This window comes from Sabethes cyaneus, chromosome 2, assembly GCF_943734655.1.
Source record: "Sabethes cyaneus chromosome 2, idSabCyanKW18_F2, whole genome shotgun sequence".
Taxonomy (NCBI): domain Eukaryota; kingdom Metazoa; phylum Arthropoda; class Insecta; order Diptera; family Culicidae; genus Sabethes; species Sabethes cyaneus.
The window spans coordinates 57,169,341-57,189,204 of record NC_071354.1 but is presented as its reverse complement, the minus strand read 5'-3'; the positions used below and the strand labels follow the sequence as shown (position 1 = coordinate 57,189,204).

The following is a 19,864-nucleotide window of genomic DNA, read 5'->3' as shown; positions in this document are numbered from 1 at the left end:
GCTATCGAAACTTGACCTTCTGTTTTTTATCGACAGACTTCGCAACCAGCTGTTAGAGTGCAGGACAATTGCAGGGCCAGTTGCTACGATCCTATTGACTCTAACAGCCTCTCCCAGTCGGGGTTCGAACATTCGACGACTGGCTCATTAGACCAGCGTTATACCTCGGAGCCAACTGGGAATAAAAAAACAGTATAGCAAACAAAAGGCGTAGTCCTGCATCAATTAAATGGGAATGTTTCGTCATTCACGGTTGTACAATCATCTTGGTGTTTACCTGTTATTTAAAGTAGATAAAAAATGGTTCGGATTATCGATGTGAAGACTTAGTAGATGAGCACCCAACAATAATTTATTTCACTCGGAACCTTTGAAGAAGGATCGTTTTTTTACACGCATCTTTGCCCGCATTTGTTCCGCCAATACGGTGTACCGTTCGTTGAGTACGTGCCGGCTAGTTTTACTATCGAAAATCAACGTCGTTTTTCGCCCGTCCAGATAGACGAACCATCGCGTGTGGCTTCGATGACTATTTCTTGCCGACGATTTTGTGTACGGGCAGTAAAACGTGACGCTACTGTAGTTTTCCGGCTTTTCTGTCTAAGGGATTAAAAATAAATGGTGACACTAAATACTTTTGATACATAGGAAGTTACTAACCTTATCAGTTTTGATTTTGAGACAAAGTAGTCCCGTCTTGGTGAGGAACAAGCGATAGCTGGCATAAGAACCCTCCAATTTAACTAATTCCGAGTATTGTGCTAATTGGATTTCATTCAAAAAATCGGTATCCATAATCAACTGCCGAATGTAATAATTCTCATTGACACGCTGTCGCAGTTGGGACAACTGGCTCCGCACGTAGTTGATTTTGTAGTCGAGAACCGTATTTCTGAGGATCACCTGCTCGCTGCTTCCGTGGACATCTCGCCAAACGACGTCGAAGAAATCACAGCACCGATTTATATACTCCACCGGTAGAAAAAGAAACGCATCGATCGACAAACAGATTGTGTTCTCCTCCCAGGGACGACCGGAAAAATACTGTTCGAAGCTCATTAAAATTGCCTCAGCGCATTTGGATTTTTCAACATAGCGTAGAAAAATCTCAAACTCTGACTGCTTAAGGTTGTCATGAAAAATATCACAGAAAATGCTCATTTCGGTTTCGGAGACCTCGAATCTTTCCTCTTCGAAGAGGCGATAGTTTAGATTCCTTTGAAATTTTAGCATGCCTAGAAGGATTTCGTTCAAATCGACCAGCTGTTGCCGAACGTCATTCGGTAGTGGATGAATATAAAAATCGATGCTATCTTTGAGAGCCTTTTCGTAATACTGATGAAAGCTTAAAATATGGTTCATGGATGGACCATTACTGGCAAACTGTATTGTCGGATAATAATCCAAGCTAGATTCGTCCGCAACGGAGTCCGGACCACAGGTATTGTAGTAACTAAAATTGCTGGTAATGCTCGAGAAACTGCTTCGGCTGCCGCTGTCTCGGTTCATAATGGCATTCCTCACGATCGCTAGTTCAGTGCTTTCGATGATGAACCCTTCTTTTTTCCGGCGCTTCTCGATAATAGCACGCAGTAAATCTACGATCACAGAAAGATCAGTAGCTTCGGGATTTTTAATATCAACTTTAACATCAATCAAATGTAGATTGTCCTTCTCCGAAGCGATTTTCAGTATTTGATGGTTACTGAAATCGAACGAAACCTCCTTCTGATCGAAGTGTCCTCGATAGGATAGTGTTTTCTGCTTTGTTTGTTCCGTGTAAATAACGCACCGTTCAAAGAGAAAGAGTTTCCCCGGATATTGCCGCATCAGGCGGAGATCGTGTAGGAACACTGGGAAAACTTTTTTGAACTTTCCTTGGTGAAGTATGTTGATCTGAAATTTTTGGAATATATTGAGTAAACGAGTTTTGCACTGAAAAATTATTAAAACAAGCTTCTAAACCGTCCAGCCAGGTCAAATCGCAAACTTACCGGTTTATTCCGCTCTGGACGGTCGTGATCCTTTGGGTACAAGAAAAGAATTTGGTTTTCGCTATTTTGCTCTCTCAGTACCGTGACCGGTTTGGGTACTCCAAAACCCATCTCGATTTCGTCGTCATCCGTTTGCTCACATTCCACGATATCGTTCACCTGCATTGACTCATTCATCGTGTTGATGAAATGCTCCAAAAGGCGTTCCGCCTTGCATACCAGTTGGTGCTGAGTAGCAACCTTCTCGTCAAACGAAGATTCGTTTGCTTGAAGCGCCTTGGCGAGGTTAGCTAGCAGTAGCTTATAGCGAGGCAGTCGCTGAATCGGTTGAAGGATGAAACTTTTCACTCCCAGTCTATCACCGCTGCTGTTCTGGTGGTTTTCAAAAAATCTTGCAAATTGCTCACACAATCGCTGCGATTTTGGGTGGTATAAAGAGTAGAGTACATAGCCATAAAATGAGTCATTTTCCAGGTATTTACTAAACACATCTCCTATCTTCCCGGAATCGTCTCCACATGCGCACAATTTTGGCAGGAGAATGGATTTGTGAAATTGGTGAATGTACTCAATGTTACCAAAGAGATGGTATTTCATGTTGACTAGCTCCTTAGGAACGGGCACTTTGTTAAATAAGTTATTGATGTACGTCGATATACCCTTCTCCAGAGTGTTAATGTAGTTACGCTCTGTGTCGAGTAATTCTTCGATAAGGTAAATAGTTTTGCTAAAAATAATTACACCATAACTTGAAACGTAATGTGTTTACAATTTTTAAAACTTACTTAATAGATTTAATTGACACGTCAGTTTTCGATCCTTTACCGCTGTGTTCCTCACCGTAACAGTAATTGTGTTCTCTGCAGGACCTAGTTGAGGTATTATCGCTATCTGAAAAAACAGATGCTTCGGACTCACTAAATCCGTCGTCTTCTTCATATTGAACCGTAACATCCCCGTAGGAAATGCTTTTTGACTGATAATATCCATAAATTAAATAGTGTACATAATCTCCCGGAAACTTCAACGCAATGACCGTATTGCTAGCTTCGGTTATACTTTCGTTCTCATCTATTTCGAAATCTCTGCAAATATCTTGTATTGTTACTACATTACTACACACAAACTAAATCAACTTACGAATCATACGAATTTAAATATTCCGCTTTTTCCGCCGAAAGTCGCAAGTAAATGAACTCATTGTAGCTGTCGCAGATGTCATCAGGATCGGGAAAAGATATCCGATCAAATAAATCGTCCAAACCTGCGCCCATACTCGCTGGATCCTCCGGAGGAGTCTCGTGTAATCTGAAAATAAAACGGCAGATAGCTTTAATAATACTGACAAAACATTATTGCTATAGGATTAGACTCACCACCGTTTGGCGAGTATGGTTCTTTAATTTTATTACGGATTTATAGTTTTACAACTTTCAAGAAATATCTAACTCGTCGTTTGCCTTAATTTGTAATAAATTTTTAACAACGGTAGTCTTTCCAATAGATGATTTGCTGATTTTAATCATTTTTCATACGATTACCCTGCCGCCTGTTGGAGAATCCACTAATGAATCGCCAATTGTAGTAACTATGCTATGTATAGAAAAAAAATTGACAGTGTTATCAATTGATTTGCAGCAGCCATGGCGAAAACACTCAAGCAACTACGCTCGGTGCTTTGTTCGTACTACCAGCTCTAATCCTGAGCAGAGAAATTAGAAATCGTGAAGCATTTTATGTCCGTCGGATACAGCCGATCTATGTACTCATCACGATTTGCAATATCCTCTTTCTTCTAAACACAGGCGAGAGCATCGAACAGAAGCGTGGTTCTGGTCTCCCGACGATGCTGATCGACCGAAAAGAGCAGTAGAAACTGAAGAGCAACCGACCACATGATGAAGAAGTACTTGGTCAAAATAGGCATTTTTATGCGGAAACGTGACTCGAGGGCGATCGAGTTTGAGCAGCAGGCAATTACCCAGAAGGAGCTGCTGAAGGTGATGACTGGTAGGAGGGAACCTAGGAGGTAAGCGTTGACGAAGTACCGTTCGGAAGTTACTATCCTCATCAAGAAGTATCTTTTGGCCGGATGTGACCTTGGCCCATTATACCAAGAGATTACTGGAGATTAATGGACCAATTGAAGATAAAAGTTGTACTGAAGACCACCAACCCTCCCAACGTTCCTCAGCTGCAACCTATAAAAATTTCGGGCGAACCTCAAGCGAAGGATCTACCCCAATAATTTCGAAGTCAAAACAGCAATGTAGCTGATCGCCAAAGCCACCAAAAAGTTGAAAAACATATTGACATAGGCGATCGCTACGATTCCAGCCAACAGTTGTATGGCCGCCCGGCAGGGTGAAACGTACGAAACAAATAGCCGTGTTGTACTGTTTCATTTACGCAAATTTTTTGATTTTTGCTTCGAAAACTTGGCTCGTGGCTGCTCAGCCACGGTTTCAAGCTCGCGCTGATTTGTTCTGGAACTTTTTGTGAAGAGAAAACATTGAGCAGAATGTAGACATTTGATCAAACTAGCAATCGTGTTGCTGAAGCCCAACAAAGCCGCTGGTAAGGACTGCCTGGTGGACGTGCTTTATAAACGTGACCGAGAAACGCTGGCAACGACTCTACACAGGGTAATTTCAAAGATTTCGGAGGGCGATAAGCTACCTGAGGAATGCATGGAAGTAGTGATTTGTCCCATCTATGAAGACTTTTGTAACTGTCACAGCATAACGCTCGTAAAGGCCGCCTACAAGCTGAGGTACTCTCCCAGCCTACGGTCACAGATAGCACAGGTTTTCGCAAAGAATTATCAGACTTCATGCGCGAGCCCAACTACGGACCTAATTTTAACCAGCATCTGACTGATCATGTATAGAAAGTTTTTTTTTATTAGAAACGTCGAGATTACAACTGTCAATTGTACAAGAGTCTATTGTTTTCATTTTAGCAATATAATGAATTCGAATTTTTTTGTTAGATGAGTACCACCTATAATGTGAAACTATCATGTGTTACTCATGACTTACTATCATAAAAATAATAAAATAACTTTTTTATTTTAGGAAACACAGACATGGTTTCTTTGACAAAGTTGTAAAAAATATAAAGGCAAATAAATTTGCTGAAGAAATGATATTTCTATCACTTTCGGGTATAGAAAATTCTTTATAAATTATTTTTTGATGTATAGCTTTTGTTAGTTGCACAAAAACATATTGTTCTAGGCAATTATCGAAGCACTCAATACATACGTTTCTGCAGAAGGCCGCAAATCTTTAGGATCTTTCTTTACAAAATTATCGCTTATTTAAGGTTTATTTTTCCTTAACTTCATGAACTTATTGGATAAAATGGGGCAAGCATACCGTGGACCCCCGTTCGTTTGAACGATTACTCATGCAAACTGGCGGGGTTAATTTTTAATTTGAACAACTGGTAACCCTAAATATGCAGAAACTTGTGTGAACTAGTCGCCCTGCTCTTTGTTATTGTTTTGGTGGTTTGATTTGTTTGCAGTTGCTAGCAGCGAATTTTCATTCTGCGATCGGATTTCTATCATAATCGTTGGTAAAACGGAATGTGAAACAAATTACACACGCAAGGTAAGTACAAACAAATCGTGTTTATGTGCATTGCCTGCATAAGTAAATGATGTCATGTTGTGAATGACATTTGAACCATGTTTAATTTGCACGTCGTGCAAACCAGCGGGGTTCAAATTAAAAAGTGTTCAGATTAAAAACGGTCAAACAAACGGGGGTCCACGGTATATATCAAATCAGTGCTTCACTTTGAAGCTTAGGTCAGGTGCTAAAGACTTGCCTAGGTTCCGTTTGTCCCCACTCATCCATATGAGATAGGTATGTATTTTACGTAACGGGTGGCGACTGAAATTTTGGAATTTTTTTCTCAAAAAAAGACAAATATACATGAACAAGATCTGATCTACCGAAATTAAAGATACATTATCCATTATTGAAAAAAATGAGTGTACATTTGAAAACGGTCCGTAATCGGCTGTTCGGCGAAGCTTTCGTTTGACGTCGAAACAAGAGCGTTGTACGGCCGTCACGTCAACTTTGCAAATGCATCTCTTGATTCTACCAATCAACTGTTTGCAATTCGTGGCTCTCCAGTTATTTTTGTACACCAATGAACTCAAAGTCCCTTAGAAATCTTCGATTGGGCGCACTGGGACAGATTTGTTCGGGTCGTAGCGTTTTGGTAAACATGGGCTCATATGGGTATTCAGGAACGATTGTGTTTTTTTGACGTAATGCGATGATTCTCTATCCGGCCAAAACATGTATTGTCCATCTGCATGATGTTTTTGTAGAAACGGGATCAAAATTTTTTTCAAGCATTCGTTTGGTACACACCTTAATTGATAGCCAAACCAGAGGGCTTGTTGTTGAAGAAACGAGAAAGAAAACGATGTCCTTCTGCGTCCATAATTTTTTTTGGTTTTCCACTACCTTGCTTGCGAATAGTTGTTGGGCATCTTAGGATATGGTAAGCAGTCGAAGGCGCAACATATTCGCTTTATAAATGTTGTACCGTATACTTTTTGCCGAGATTTCTGTTGCAGTTCGTAGAAGTGTACAACGCGTTCCCGAAATGCTTCTTGTTTCGACGGCATTTTTAGCAAAACTGGGCAAGCATAAACAAATCAAAAAAAGGAGAGACAGAGAGAGAGAGAGAGCTAACAGATACATACTCTCATTTCTCCCTGAGCTCGTTTGTTGTTGAGCATAAGGGCCGCGAAAAAATTCCAAAATTTTAGTTGCCACCCATTAAATTAAGCTTGAATATGCGATAACTTATTAAGTAAATGTCCTAGAGATATGTGGTCTTCTGCAAAAACGAGTGTTTTGAGTACTTTGATAATTACCCAGAAAAATGTGTTCTTGTAAAATGCAACCAACAAAAGTTAAGAATGAAAAACAAATTTTTAAATAACTTTCTAAGAAAATGCTCAGTAGTTCTGCATCGGATAGAGATAGAAATGTTATTTCGGCAGCAAATTTGCTAGTTTTTACATTTTCTACAACTTTGCTGAAGAAACCATGTCTCTAACTACAAACACATATAAGATATTTTTTATTTTTAATATAGCAAGCCATGACTAACTTTTGACATTCCCAGATTATGAAGGGTATTTATATGAACAAAAGTGCTGAACACCCGAAATGCTAAAACGAAAGCAGAAGACACTAGGAAAAAAGTTCCACTTTTCGTCCTATTGGACAACTGTGCAACGTGGCCACGCATCGAATCTTTATTGATTTCAAAGAAGCATACGATACAACCGATCGACACCAGTTATGGCAGATAATGCACAAGCACGGTTTTCCGGATAAACTAACTCAACGGATCATATTTTCATTGGATCGAGTGATGTGTTCCGTCTACATCTTGATGACATTCGTGAATCCCTTCGATACGCGGCGAGAGTTGAGATAAGGTGACGGCTTGTTCTGCATGCTGTTCAACATCACTCTTGTGGGTGTGATCCTATGAGCGAGAGGCATGACTTTCACCAAGGGTAGAAAACTCCTAGGCTTTGCAGATGACTTTGATATCATAAAGGGTATCCACGATAAGATTGCAACACATTCAAATTGCTCTAAATTTTGAACCATTGGGTAAAATTTAGTGAAATTTTGTATGGAGAAAGTCAAAAGCGTATTGTTTATACTGTGTGAGTCTTTCCATCAGGTGTCGAAAGATCAGCTCATTTGCGAAAAAATTCTGTACAAGTACATCGATAGCGAGAATCTATCACATCGTGTCATCGGTAATAAGTTGAGAATTTCGAGTTCTACGGTTTCTCGTGTCATAAAACGGTTCGAAGAACATCTGACTGTCGATTTTGTGAGTCAAGATGTGGAGAAAAAAGTCGTCAGCATACTAATAAGGATCATACCCGTATAGTTGGGTCCTTCGACGGGCAGCTTTCGTGACCACACATACCATGAATGAACCATGTAAGAGTGTCTCCAAAAACGACTCCTGAAGTCTCATAACTGTCCTACGATTATCAGGCCGAATTTGGCTTAATGCCATTACGCAAAGGACGTGCTGGAGTGGTATAAGGCAAATAATGTCGATTTCATGCAGCGTGCCAAAAGATATTAATGCCCCATATACACCAGAGCTGCGACCAATCGAGAAGAACCAGGCTATTATGACGAAAAATCTTCTGAAACATCCTAAAGTAGTCAAAACAAATGAAGAAATGAAGAAAGCATGGGTAAATATGCAAAAAACATGTCAACTTTGAGGTTGTGCTAATCTTCGTGGATGCGATTAAGGCCAAAGTACGGATATCCGAATACGACGGCGAAATTGAGCAAAATAAAGATGTTAAAACTAACAAAAGTGTAATTTATCGTAATTATTACCCTGAAAATTTAATGTCCATCGGATAAAAACTCGAATTTAGCGAATTAACTTTGTGTGTAGCAATTTTATCCACTTTAACTAGGAACTTTGCGATTGGGGAAGCAATTTACGCCAGATTGAAAGCGGAGTCTAGAATGCATCAAAAAGCGTCGAAGACCAAATGACGGACCAAACGGTGGTTCGGACACGTCGTAAGAATGCCGGACGACAGTACAACGAATTATGCTATTACTCGCTATCGCTATCACTATCACTATCACTATCACTATCTCTATCACTATCACTCTCGCTCCGTGTAGCTTCCGCTTTATTTATCTAGCTTCGGACCTTTCGATAAAACGTAGATAAAACCACAATATTTAAAATATATTATCCAATAAAAACAGTAAATCAGAATAAAAGAAATAGCCCCTCATGGTCGTTTTATTATTAAATAAAATAGGTATGCTGTAGCATGATGCCTGCTAAATAAAGCTTCTGAGGGGAAATAAATCATAGTACCGTGACCGCTCCTAATTCTGCGCATTTTCCTTTATATAAGTATTTTTTAACATTGTGTAAAACTATGATCATTGCGTTATTTTTTTTATAAATGTCTGTTGAATATTACGCCATTATTCACAAACGGGCCATAATATTTGAGAGCGAAATAATTTAACGTGAAACTGAATGTATTTTATATGACAGAAAACATCGTCGTTAGCACCAACGTTAAGATTGTCCTTCTACAAAACTAACAAATTTATGATCTAAATTCATTGCAATGACCAAATTACCCAGCATAATTAGAAAGAATAATTAGTTTTAGTCATGTTTTAGACAAAAAGAGTGATTGCATGCATTGCTTTCCTAAGAAAAATGCGATGCAAAAATGCGCAGATTTAGGCACAGATTTTTTATTCATGTTCCAAATTCTGCGCAGTAAAGTATCCTACGAAGAAATCGCGAAAGAATACGCAACCTCACCCAAATGGCTGAGGTATAGAGGCATGAAAATTCAAGTAGAATCTTTAACTTGCATTGATTGGCATCCTGTGCGGTGTCTCGGGGTCTGAACCTACGAGCGCCAATTCATGAAACCACGTCTTCTATTTTTTTAATGTCCAACCTCATGGGGCTGTCAGGGAGTGGGGAAGTGGTTTCTACATGAAAATATAATTTTTAGTATTAGTTTACAGTGCAATGTTCAGTATGCAGAAAACCCGAATCAATTCGCCCTTCACGTTATCGAGAATAAAATATTTAAAATGAGGCAATCAAAATGATAAGAATATTCCTTTGCCACCCGGACAGCACAAGAAGGCCGGAACATGGATTTAATTATGGTAATGGCTAATGCCGGATTGTTTTGGTGTGCTTTCAGCGTAGACATAAACAGCATGGCAGGAGTATTTATTTTCACTTTTTGGGTGCGCAGAATTAGGAGCAAACATGCGCAGAATCAAGAAAGTGCGCAGAATCAGGCACCGTGGATAAGTTTACAAAACGAAAAATATGCTCAATTGTTGGTCGACTTAGAATTCCCATATTTTTTACCAGATATTATAGACCGTAGTACTACACGTTGAGGCTATCCACGTTGTTAATTTAAATCTAGAATAGTAAAAATAGCGGAAGAATCATAAAAATGTCTTAACTGCGCAGAATATGGTTCGCGAGAGTTCGAATTGTTACCCTTTTTACTTTCAATACCAATCTTGCTTCTAGAGCCAGATGGTACGAAAGCTAGGTATAATTTATTCTTAGAAAAGCGGCTTCATTTTGCTCCTCGAGCCAGTACCACAGTTCCTACAACGGTTCCCGACCAAATGCTTCATCGTCAGTAAAGCAGAATTCAGCACAGATGTATATGGCTTTTTCTGTTTTCCTTGAAACTTACTACTTTACATTACCAATCTCGTTTCTAAAAGCAGCAAGTGGAACATGTTATAATTTGCCTATGGTCTAGAGGCCTGATCCTGCTATCACCACTACTTTTATAATTTTCCCTGGCAAGAGGTTTTATTGTTGGTAATGAAAAATGCAGTAGAAAGAAAGGAAGAAAGAAAGCAAAGAGTGTACCCATACCAAAGTCACTTGACTTCGAATGACCTAATTCCACTAAGATTCAAAACCAACCTCACTCGCTTGTCAATGTAGACTTGATAATAACCTTGCAGTAGAGCGCAGGACAATTGTGGTGGAAGTGCTGTAATCTTATTGACTTTAACAGTCACTCCCAGTTGAGATTTGAATTATAGTTTTCACACTTTAATTTATTTTGATGGATGCGGCTTTTAATTGTTATGAAATATTCGAAAGAATTTGTTCTGTATTATCTAATGTAGAAATAACTCTTAGAAAATGAAACAATATTGTTTCAATATATTAACACAGAACAGAAGTGGAAGTTCGAACGATTCGGCGATCAAAACTGGTAACAAAGACTTTTTTGTTTTTCTTTTTCTTTGGGAAGGTTTTCGCATAGAAGCGAATAACAGCAATATAAGCAGAACGCTCGCTGCCAATCGCATAGCAGATTTCACATGCTTTCGTGTGCATTCGTATGCGTTCGTGTGTTTTCGTGGGAAAAAGTGACTCGCTACCGCCAGGTTCGCTAGTATCTGTAGAAAGTAGCATGTACGTGTTTGGATATCTACTTCCACTTCTGTTCTGTGATATTAAGTTAATTGTCACAGTTGACGTAAAACCGTTATTCAACGTTCTACTGACTTTCAATATATCGAATTGACTTGACATGTAACTAACAGAAAATTAGAAATTCTTTAAATGAAAGTAAGTGAAAAATGGCAGGATATTTTAGTCGTACCGATTTGTTCTATAAACTGCATTCTCTGCATTTGTCCTGTACAGTAACAGTTAGTTTTACTTACATTTTACCGTTTTGATTTGGATTGAGAGTAATGGTAATTATTCCTGGGACACTTATGTCAAGCAAACTTTAAAAGCCATAACTAATTATTTGCTAATAGAAAACAATGTAAAACATTTGAAGGCAACACAAGTTAACGTAGAGTGTTCGACAGCAGATAAAGATGAGCGATTTTAAATTACGTCAATGCAAGTCATTAACAGTTGTTCATATTCATCAAGATACTGCAGTGTTATACCGCCGCAAGCCAGTTAATATTCACTTTGCGCAAAAAAAAACATTTCATCATTCCTTTGTTTTGTTCTTGCAGGAATCTTCGATTGTACTTACTTCAATTCGTATCTTTACGTTACACTTCTTCCAAAAGAAAAAACTATAAAGGCGGAAACGGTAATCAATTTGAAAAATGAACGTAAACTGGAAACCGATCAACGAGAACTGTCGACCCGAACTTGTTATCACTGATATTGAACTCCGAGCTAAAATCAACGGTGTCATTATCAAGAATCGACGACGACAACAACAACAACACGTAAAATCGTGGGGATTTTGTACCAAGCAAGCATTAAAGCAGTCCGCTCACCGTAGTTCATCGCTATCTTCCGTTATCTTATCGCTGCTGTCCAGGTACCAAAGCGTCGTGCCCGATGAACACTTTTGTTCTTCTACTGCTGCTGCCGCCTCAGCATCCTCGCTGGATGCTTTTGGTTTCCTCCATCTGGACGAAAATCGACTGCTGAAAGTGCGCTCAAAGTGCTCACTTGCGCTGGCTTCAAATTGGTGTACCAATTTCCGCACACTGAACCTTTTATCATTTTCTGTAAATTAAAAACGGACGAACAAATGCGTATCACAAAGTTGGTCAACAATTTGGTTTTAATTGCATCATCGCCTTAAAATACACTTTTATACACTTCACACAGACCTTTTTTCGAATTTTTCTGACTTTTGACAGGAGATTCTGATTCACTCTCCTTCGATGTTGAATGTAACATTTCCGTTAAACTTCGATATCGGGAGCTCATTATGCTTGCACTTATCCTTAGCGGTCAGCGTTGTCCTTGTAAAAAAAAATGAAAACCGCACTTACGCTACACGGATCGCGAGCTTGCGTCGTCTTCTGCGCACTACGGTCATCGTTTCTGTGAGCGAATTTCGACGTCGGTTTTCGATATGGCCATCCTCAGTGTGAGCTTTTCTGATAGCTACTATCAGCCAGTCCGCCGTCTGTGGTGGTGCCGAACTTTATCTAAAGGCCACCACCCGTCTACACGCGCAGCAATCGGGGATGTTTTTTATCACTTTCTCTCCAAACTGTGCTACCGCTAAATATTGCTTTACTATTACTACGTATTTTGTCGGTATTTCGCATGTCGTGAAATTATCGTAACAGACGTAACTAAAATACAGTTCACAATAGTTAGGGTAATAATATAAACAAACTTTTGTTATCAACTTTCTAATTGATACTGTTAAATGTGGGCAAGAACTTAATTCAACGGAAGAAATTAAAATGCGATAAACCTCCCGGTCTTTATTAGAAAAGTTAACATTCGAAAGTGCTGAGGAAAAGGAAGCTTTTTAGGAAGCGTTACCACTAGCAAACCAAAGATGTCGCGCTGCTTGTACATTCTGCGCATGTTAGATAAACGGTCAGTTACGATGTGAAAAAAGTGTCATGCTGGTTCTGCAGAACATTTTTGAAATAATAAATGAATACCTACTCTGCTCCTCAGAATTAACTGCAGAAAAAGATTTTGTATTTTTTAAATTTTACACTAGTACATACAATTTATACTAGTTTACACAATTTTGTACAAGTATAAAACTAGACAAGCACAAAAAGAACTTCAACAATTTGTTGGAAAATATGCGAATTTCTTTTGTTTAGCTCTAAATTGCAATTTAGCTTCATATAGGGGTATTAGGGGTATAATGAGCACCCTAACTTGTTGGCTGATTTAAGCATCCAAAATTACTGAATTTTTAAAGTGTCGTCATTGCAGGACATACATTCACGATCGATAATTAAAGCCATACTGTTAACAAACTAAAAAATAATTAACATGATGATGAAAATTGCAATTTGAATTCATGCTTCGAAAATTGCTTTGCTTTGCTTTGCTTTAGCTCTAAGATGGTGTCTAAGATGTTGACTCAAAATAAATTTCACGTAGAAATCATAGGAAAAGTTATGTGAATATTTTCCATCCAGCTTTTCCTGTACTATTTACGTGATTTTCAGATACTTCGCACGCATACTAATGCGTTAACGTAAAAATCAGATAGATGTTATTATTTTTTCTAATAACAGTCAGCTGAAAATCACGTAACTGCCTATAGAGACACTTACGTGATTTTTCACGTGGAAAGGACGTGTGGATTATTTTGAGTGTAAAAGAGTCATAGCCGGAAACTGAAACAGATAGTTTTTATGGTGGTATTGGCTTTTATTTAACTGAATAAAAACATTATCTCCACTGTGCTGATTCTATAGGCGGGCAATATGGTTCTTTAGTGTAAGTGGCTCTGAACCGTCTATTATATGCCAACCGATTCATATGGTCGGTGTTAAGTCAGTTAGAACCGAGTGGCAAAATTCTGGCTTCGAGAAAAACGCATTCAAAGTTTGCTGCATTCGAAATCATTTTCTAACTCTAAACAGTCAGAGTCAGTCAGAATTTACAATTTTACAATTTTAGTCGGATTAGAGTAAAATGTTGCTTGATCGTTTGCTATCATTAACACATTTTTTTAAATTTTGCGACTTAGTCCGGTCTGATTTAACACCGACCATATGATATCGCGTTAAGCAATCGAGTTGAGCAGGCGAGTCGAGCAGTCAAATCAAACAATCGAGTCAAGCAGTCGAGTCGAGCAGTCGAGTCGAACAGTCGAGTCGAGCAGTCAAATCGAGCAGTCTAGTCGAGCAGTTGAATCGAACTGTTCAGTTAAGTAGTCTGGTAGAGCAGTCGAGTCGAGCAGTCAAGTCGAGCAGTCGAGTCGAGCAGTCAAGTCTAGCAGTCAAGTCGAGCAGTCAAGTCGAGCAATTAAATCGAGCAGTCCAGTCGATCATTTTAGTCGAGCAGTTGGATCGAGTAGTCTAGTCGAGCACTTGAGTCGAGTCGAGCAGTCTAGTCAACCAGTTGAGCAATCGATCAGTGAGGACTGAGAATACAACCCATTGCTACGAAAACATGACGTTCTTGTCAGGGACCTGTTTTTAGTAACCGATACGCGTCTTATGACGTCCTGTCAGAGACCTGATTTTCGGTACAGACATAAGCCTCTTATATAAATAGATGCTTGGAGGGTGTATCCAAGTGCAACAACCACACACCCATACATACACAAACATTAACCGTGTCAAAACGTCGAAAAAACTATTGACCGCTAGCCGCTTAAAGCCAATTGAGCCGCGGAGATTACCCCGGGAGCACACAAAGAATGTTTCGGATGACGCTTGAGCTAGTTGTGTTTTGGTGTTGAAGACATAAGCTTTTCCGTTCCTCTCTGCCACCAGGTATACGAGACTTCTGATTTCACGGGTATTAAAACCGTAGCATTGAACCACCATTATCCAAAATATGCACCACCAGCTCTTGTTCTGTAGCGGGAGCGAAAACAGTTTTGAAGGAATCAATTTGGTCCACCTTAATAAATACTAGGATGCCACAGTAACGATAAATGATAAATCTAAGGACAAGCGCTACGACCGTCTCGAGAGGACCTAGGGTTTATTTCTAATTCTAAAAGTTGTTGTGCTGATTTGACTAAAACACACTTACCTTCCGATCCGTGAACTTTGAAATCACTGAAAAGCGATTATTAACCCTCTAACGGGCAACATCGTAAAAACGATGCGATCAAGCTAATGACTATTTTATCATGAAAGTACACTCAAAAGAACCTTAAGTTCTGATTTTCATACAATAATAATTATCTGGAGGAGCGCTAGCTTACAGAAAGTCCAATTTGTCTTTTTCGTTTTTCATGTCTAACGCTTAACCCAGATATTTTTTCAATTCATATACATTACAAAATTGAAATAAAGCATGAAATTTACTCATAGAAAAAATTTAAGGTCAATCATTTTGTACTAGATATCCTTTTTCTCCAAAAATAAAAATGGGAATATTCGCGCATTAATTATTTTAGAAATTTTTCGGAATTTTTGTTTTTGAAAGATGATAACTTTTGAATGCATAGTCAGGATGTTGTGATATTAATATCAAAATGTCCAGAAATCTATTCTGAACACCAGTGGTTGGAGAATTCGCGAAAAAGTGATCATTTGAATCGATGAACATCCCTCATGAACATACACTATTCGCCTGCCTCGCCGATAATGCACGCATCAGCTTTAAATTTTATCACGAACAGAACCTCAATATGAACATCAGAATTCGTTCAAAAATTGAATATTGAACATTGAGTGTGTTCGATTTTTCGGATATAGAATGCCCGGGGACGTCGGAAAGTATTCAAAGTAATATTACCACGAAAAGGGAATAGTTTAAAGTAGTGTTAGTGGCTTTACAAGCAGCAGAAAGCGTCAATTGGCACTTTTGCGTTGCTCACGATATTCGTATATTCAGCGATGCTACGAAGCGTGAGTGTATGATGCTCATTGTTATAGGTGAACTGAACCACTCTAGCATTGGGCGATACTGCGAAAAGCATCGATATTCGAATATCGATACAATTTTTGTAAAGGTATCGATTCCGTTGAAATATCGGGCGGCGAGTATCGATACCAGTGGTATCGATATCGGTGTCGATACACTGACAGGGTGCAACGAAAACCACACTTTTGTTTATTATTTAGCTTATTGTGAATTGCAAAGAAAATTGTACCATCCAAAGTGCGATATCGCTCATAAAAGTGCTATTTTAGCTTAAATCGTTTCGGTCTCTTCAGCGCACTTATTGCTTGGAAGATAACGAGAAAGTGCGCCGAAGATACCGAAACGATTTAAGCTAAAATAGCACTTTTATGAGCGATATCGCACTTTGGATGGTACAATTTTCCTTGCAAATGACAATAATTTTTTAGAAAATTGTATGCGTGTGCTTTTACTACTGTTGATTCTCTTTCGTTCTCATACGAAATCTCGTTAGGAACGAAATAATAGCTGATGTCGGACTGGTCAGGCCTGCGGTTTTAAACTCTTTTGACCGGAAACTGCAACGAATTGGTCAGGATTGCTACAAAATTTATTAGAAAATCTAGTGGAATGATGGAAATGAAAAATAAATTTTAAAAATCGGACAAAAAGTACAAATCCGTTTTCTTAAGTTGGTAAACCGACTTTTTGCCAGATTGATCGGTCACCGGCTTTGCAAGTGAAAAACCGGCCGGGCCGACCAGAAATCGACCACTCAGCCAAGCGCTAGCAAATGCTTTTATATTTTGCGTACGGTTTATGCTCCTTGATCGAAATGATTTACGAAGGGAAAAGTAGACCTGACTTAGCTAGAATGCGTCGTTGAATCTGCTTACTCGTATGATTGACGGCGGTTGACAGAGATCCCTAATTTATGAATTAATCAACCCCTTCCAGTTCATCTCCGTCAAAAGTCATTTCATGCACTCAGGGTTTCTTCACTTAACAACGCAGTTGCGGCTTCATTGACGGTCTAGCGTATCCAACCACATCCATCTTCGAGTGCCAAGATAGCTACCTCCATTGAGGAAAGCAGAGCTTCACTCAGCAACTTGCGAGTTGTCTAATTGATCGCATTTGAAATTAATTTTAAAATCGGAGCTGGAATTGGGTATTTTAATTTTCCCAAAAAAGTTGCTTTTTTGCCTCATTTGATAGCCCGTCGTTTTCTGAATCTAACAGTTCTTTTTTTATTTCAATTAAGTGAATATTTGATGAAAAAATTAATAAAAATCAAAAATAGAATGATTTGCTGTTTGACAGATATCAACCAAACCGATTGATTGAAATGATGTCAGAAGTTCTCTTCCTCTCTTCTATCTTTCTGATAGAGCTTTTCATTTTGACAGCTCCCATATGAAACCTGTATCGGCTGATGACCATAGTTTATCTATCCACTGTGTTGTCTAAGGCGACCTGAGAAGAAAAATAGTTTACTTATAAGCTATCGTCTTATCCTAAAAAAATTTTTTAAATGAAAAAATGCTTTTTTTATTACTTTTACTCGTCAAATTTGAAAAAGTCTTCATGTGACTTTACGGTGACATCATATATTATCATAATATGTGAGAATTTAAATACCGCTAAAATACCCAATTGCACTTGAAATTTTACTTAAAATTGAACCTGAAATTAAACTTGATATTGAACTTGAAATGGAAACTGAAATTTAACTTAGAATTGAGCATGGCATTATGCTTAAAATTGTACTTCAAATTGTTATTGATGATCAAATGATATTGGACTTCAGTTTGAATCAATTTCAACTTGAATCTTTACTTTAAATTGAGCTGGAAGTAAGACTTTAAATTTAACTTAAAATTAAACTTGGAGTGGAACTTGAATTTGGACTTCAAATCACACTTAAAATTGGACGCGAAGTTAAACTCAAGTTTGGACCAATTCAGACTAGAATATATAAATTGGACTTCAAATTACACATGAAACAGGACTTATAATGAGACATGAAATTGAACTTGAAATATGACATAATAAAGAATTTAAAATTTTACTAGTAACTAATAGTGAATTGGATGAAAAATTTGACTAGAAATTATACTTACAACTTTGCCAGAAATTGGAGTTAAATCGGACTTATAATTGGACTTGAAATAGGATTTGAAATTGAATTTGATTTTTTTACATCACCCAAGAAATCCGACTTTAAATTAGGTGTCAAATTGAAATTGAAGTTTTACTTAAAATTTGATTTAAGACTGGAACTAGGAATGCATCTATTTTTGCAGAGTTTATTTATCGAAAAAAAAAATTAGCTGCCGCATTAATTAGGTACACCTCTTATTTTAATTTCTACGAGTTCGAGGTGGTCGGATAACATCTGCAGCAGAGAAATACGCAGAGGTATTCTTGCCGGAAGTCGTGCTTACTACGGATTCTACAAGACCCTAAAATCTGGCAAGCTTCATCCCTGTACCAAATGTACCATGTACAAAGCGCAAATAAGACCGATAGTCTACGGGCACAAAACGTGGACAATGCTCGACGGAGACTGGTCACTTTTGGACGTCGTGTGCTTAGGATTATCTTTGGTGGTGTATGTGAGTACGGTCTATGGATGAAAAACATGAACCACAAACTGGAGCAGCTTTTCGGCCAACCCAGTATTCAGAAAGTTGCTGAGACTGGAAGAGTACAATGGCCGGGACATGTGAGAATGCCGGAAAACAATCCCGTAAAAATGATGTTTGCCTCGAATTCGGTTGGTACCAGGCGCAGAGGTACGCAGCGTGCTTGACGGTTAGACCATATGGAGCAAGTCCTGGAAAGTGTGGGACATTCGAGAAATTGGAGGAAGACAGCCAAGGATCGAGTTTGTTGGCGGAACATTGTTATGCAGGTGAAATCCTAATGGACATCGCATTAGGATAAATAAAGTATTTTAGTTTCCCTAGCATTTACTATAAAGGTATCGATACAAATATCGTCGTTTTAGCATCGATACTGGCCGGTATCGGGACGCTCAGTATCGATCCAAAATATCGATGTATCGGCTCAAAAGTATCGATTTTTTCGATACAGATACAGTATCGCCCAATGCTAAACCACTCGCGTAGCTGTTTTATCATGATAAAAACCGTTTGCCGATGCTCGGCGTACCTATTCATTTTGCGAGTTTTCCAACCTCTGCTGAACACACTTTGCATATTGTAAACTCAAAACAAATTTCGTAACGCTCGTTCAGGATAACTCTAAATAGAGTAAAATGTACTCAGTTTCGTACTTTCATGCAAAATGTCAAAAAATGAGTAGCTTAAAATAACAAAAGTGAGTAGAATTTTACTCAGTTTCTTTAATTTCTCACTTGGCCTATTATGAGTAACCGTGCAAGCGCGTTGTAAAAAAATAAATGAAATGAAAAGGCAAAGAAAGCCATCAGTGAAGTGAAAATAGATGCAGCAGATGTAGTACTGCATAAAAATCATTTCTCAAGTTGCAAGGTAAGTAAGCTGGAATGCTTTAAATTAAAATTACATTGTTTTTTCGAAAACCGGCCTTATGTTTTTATTTGACAGATTTCGCAGCCGGCTACTGGAAAAATTGCTACAACCTTGACTCAAAGTCGCTATCAACGGCTTTCCATTCCGGGTGGTGATATTTTTTGTATTTATCTGACATGCTACCAAAGCATTGCCGACCCCGGCAATCCGGAGGTAATCAAGGAATACGAATAGCAGGAGAGGCGGAACTCACGGCCTGTTAAAATAAACGGCTGATAAAAAGCAGAAACAGAAAAGGGAAGGAAAAGCTGCTGTAAAGCAAAAGGTAAAAAGCCGCTGCCGATGAAAAGAATGCACCGGTAAACTGTTGTCCAAATCAAAAATTTGTATCGGTAATTCACTTATGCCACATTCGCAGCATGCAATCCAGGTAATTGGCAGGGTGAGTTGTAA

General features: G+C 38.6%; 1 protein-coding gene across 1 annotated transcript; it reads right to left on the bottom strand.

Annotated features, from left to right (window-relative positions):
- Nucleotides 1–357: 357 nt before the first annotated feature.
- LOC128735455 (uncharacterized) lies at nucleotides 358–12,311 on the bottom strand. Its single transcript, XM_053829938.1, has 8 exons — nucleotides 12,212–12,311; nucleotides 11,870–12,104; nucleotides 11,733–11,737; nucleotides 3,135–3,273; nucleotides 2,864–3,079; nucleotides 1,995–2,721; nucleotides 661–1,896; nucleotides 358–591 (listed from the first exon to the last, which is right to left on the bottom strand). Exons 1-8 carry the CDS (start codon nucleotides 12,309–12,311, stop codon nucleotides 358–360), a joined length of 2,892 nt encoding a protein of 963 aa, XP_053685913.1.
- Nucleotides 12,312–19,864: the final 7,553 nt, after the last annotated feature.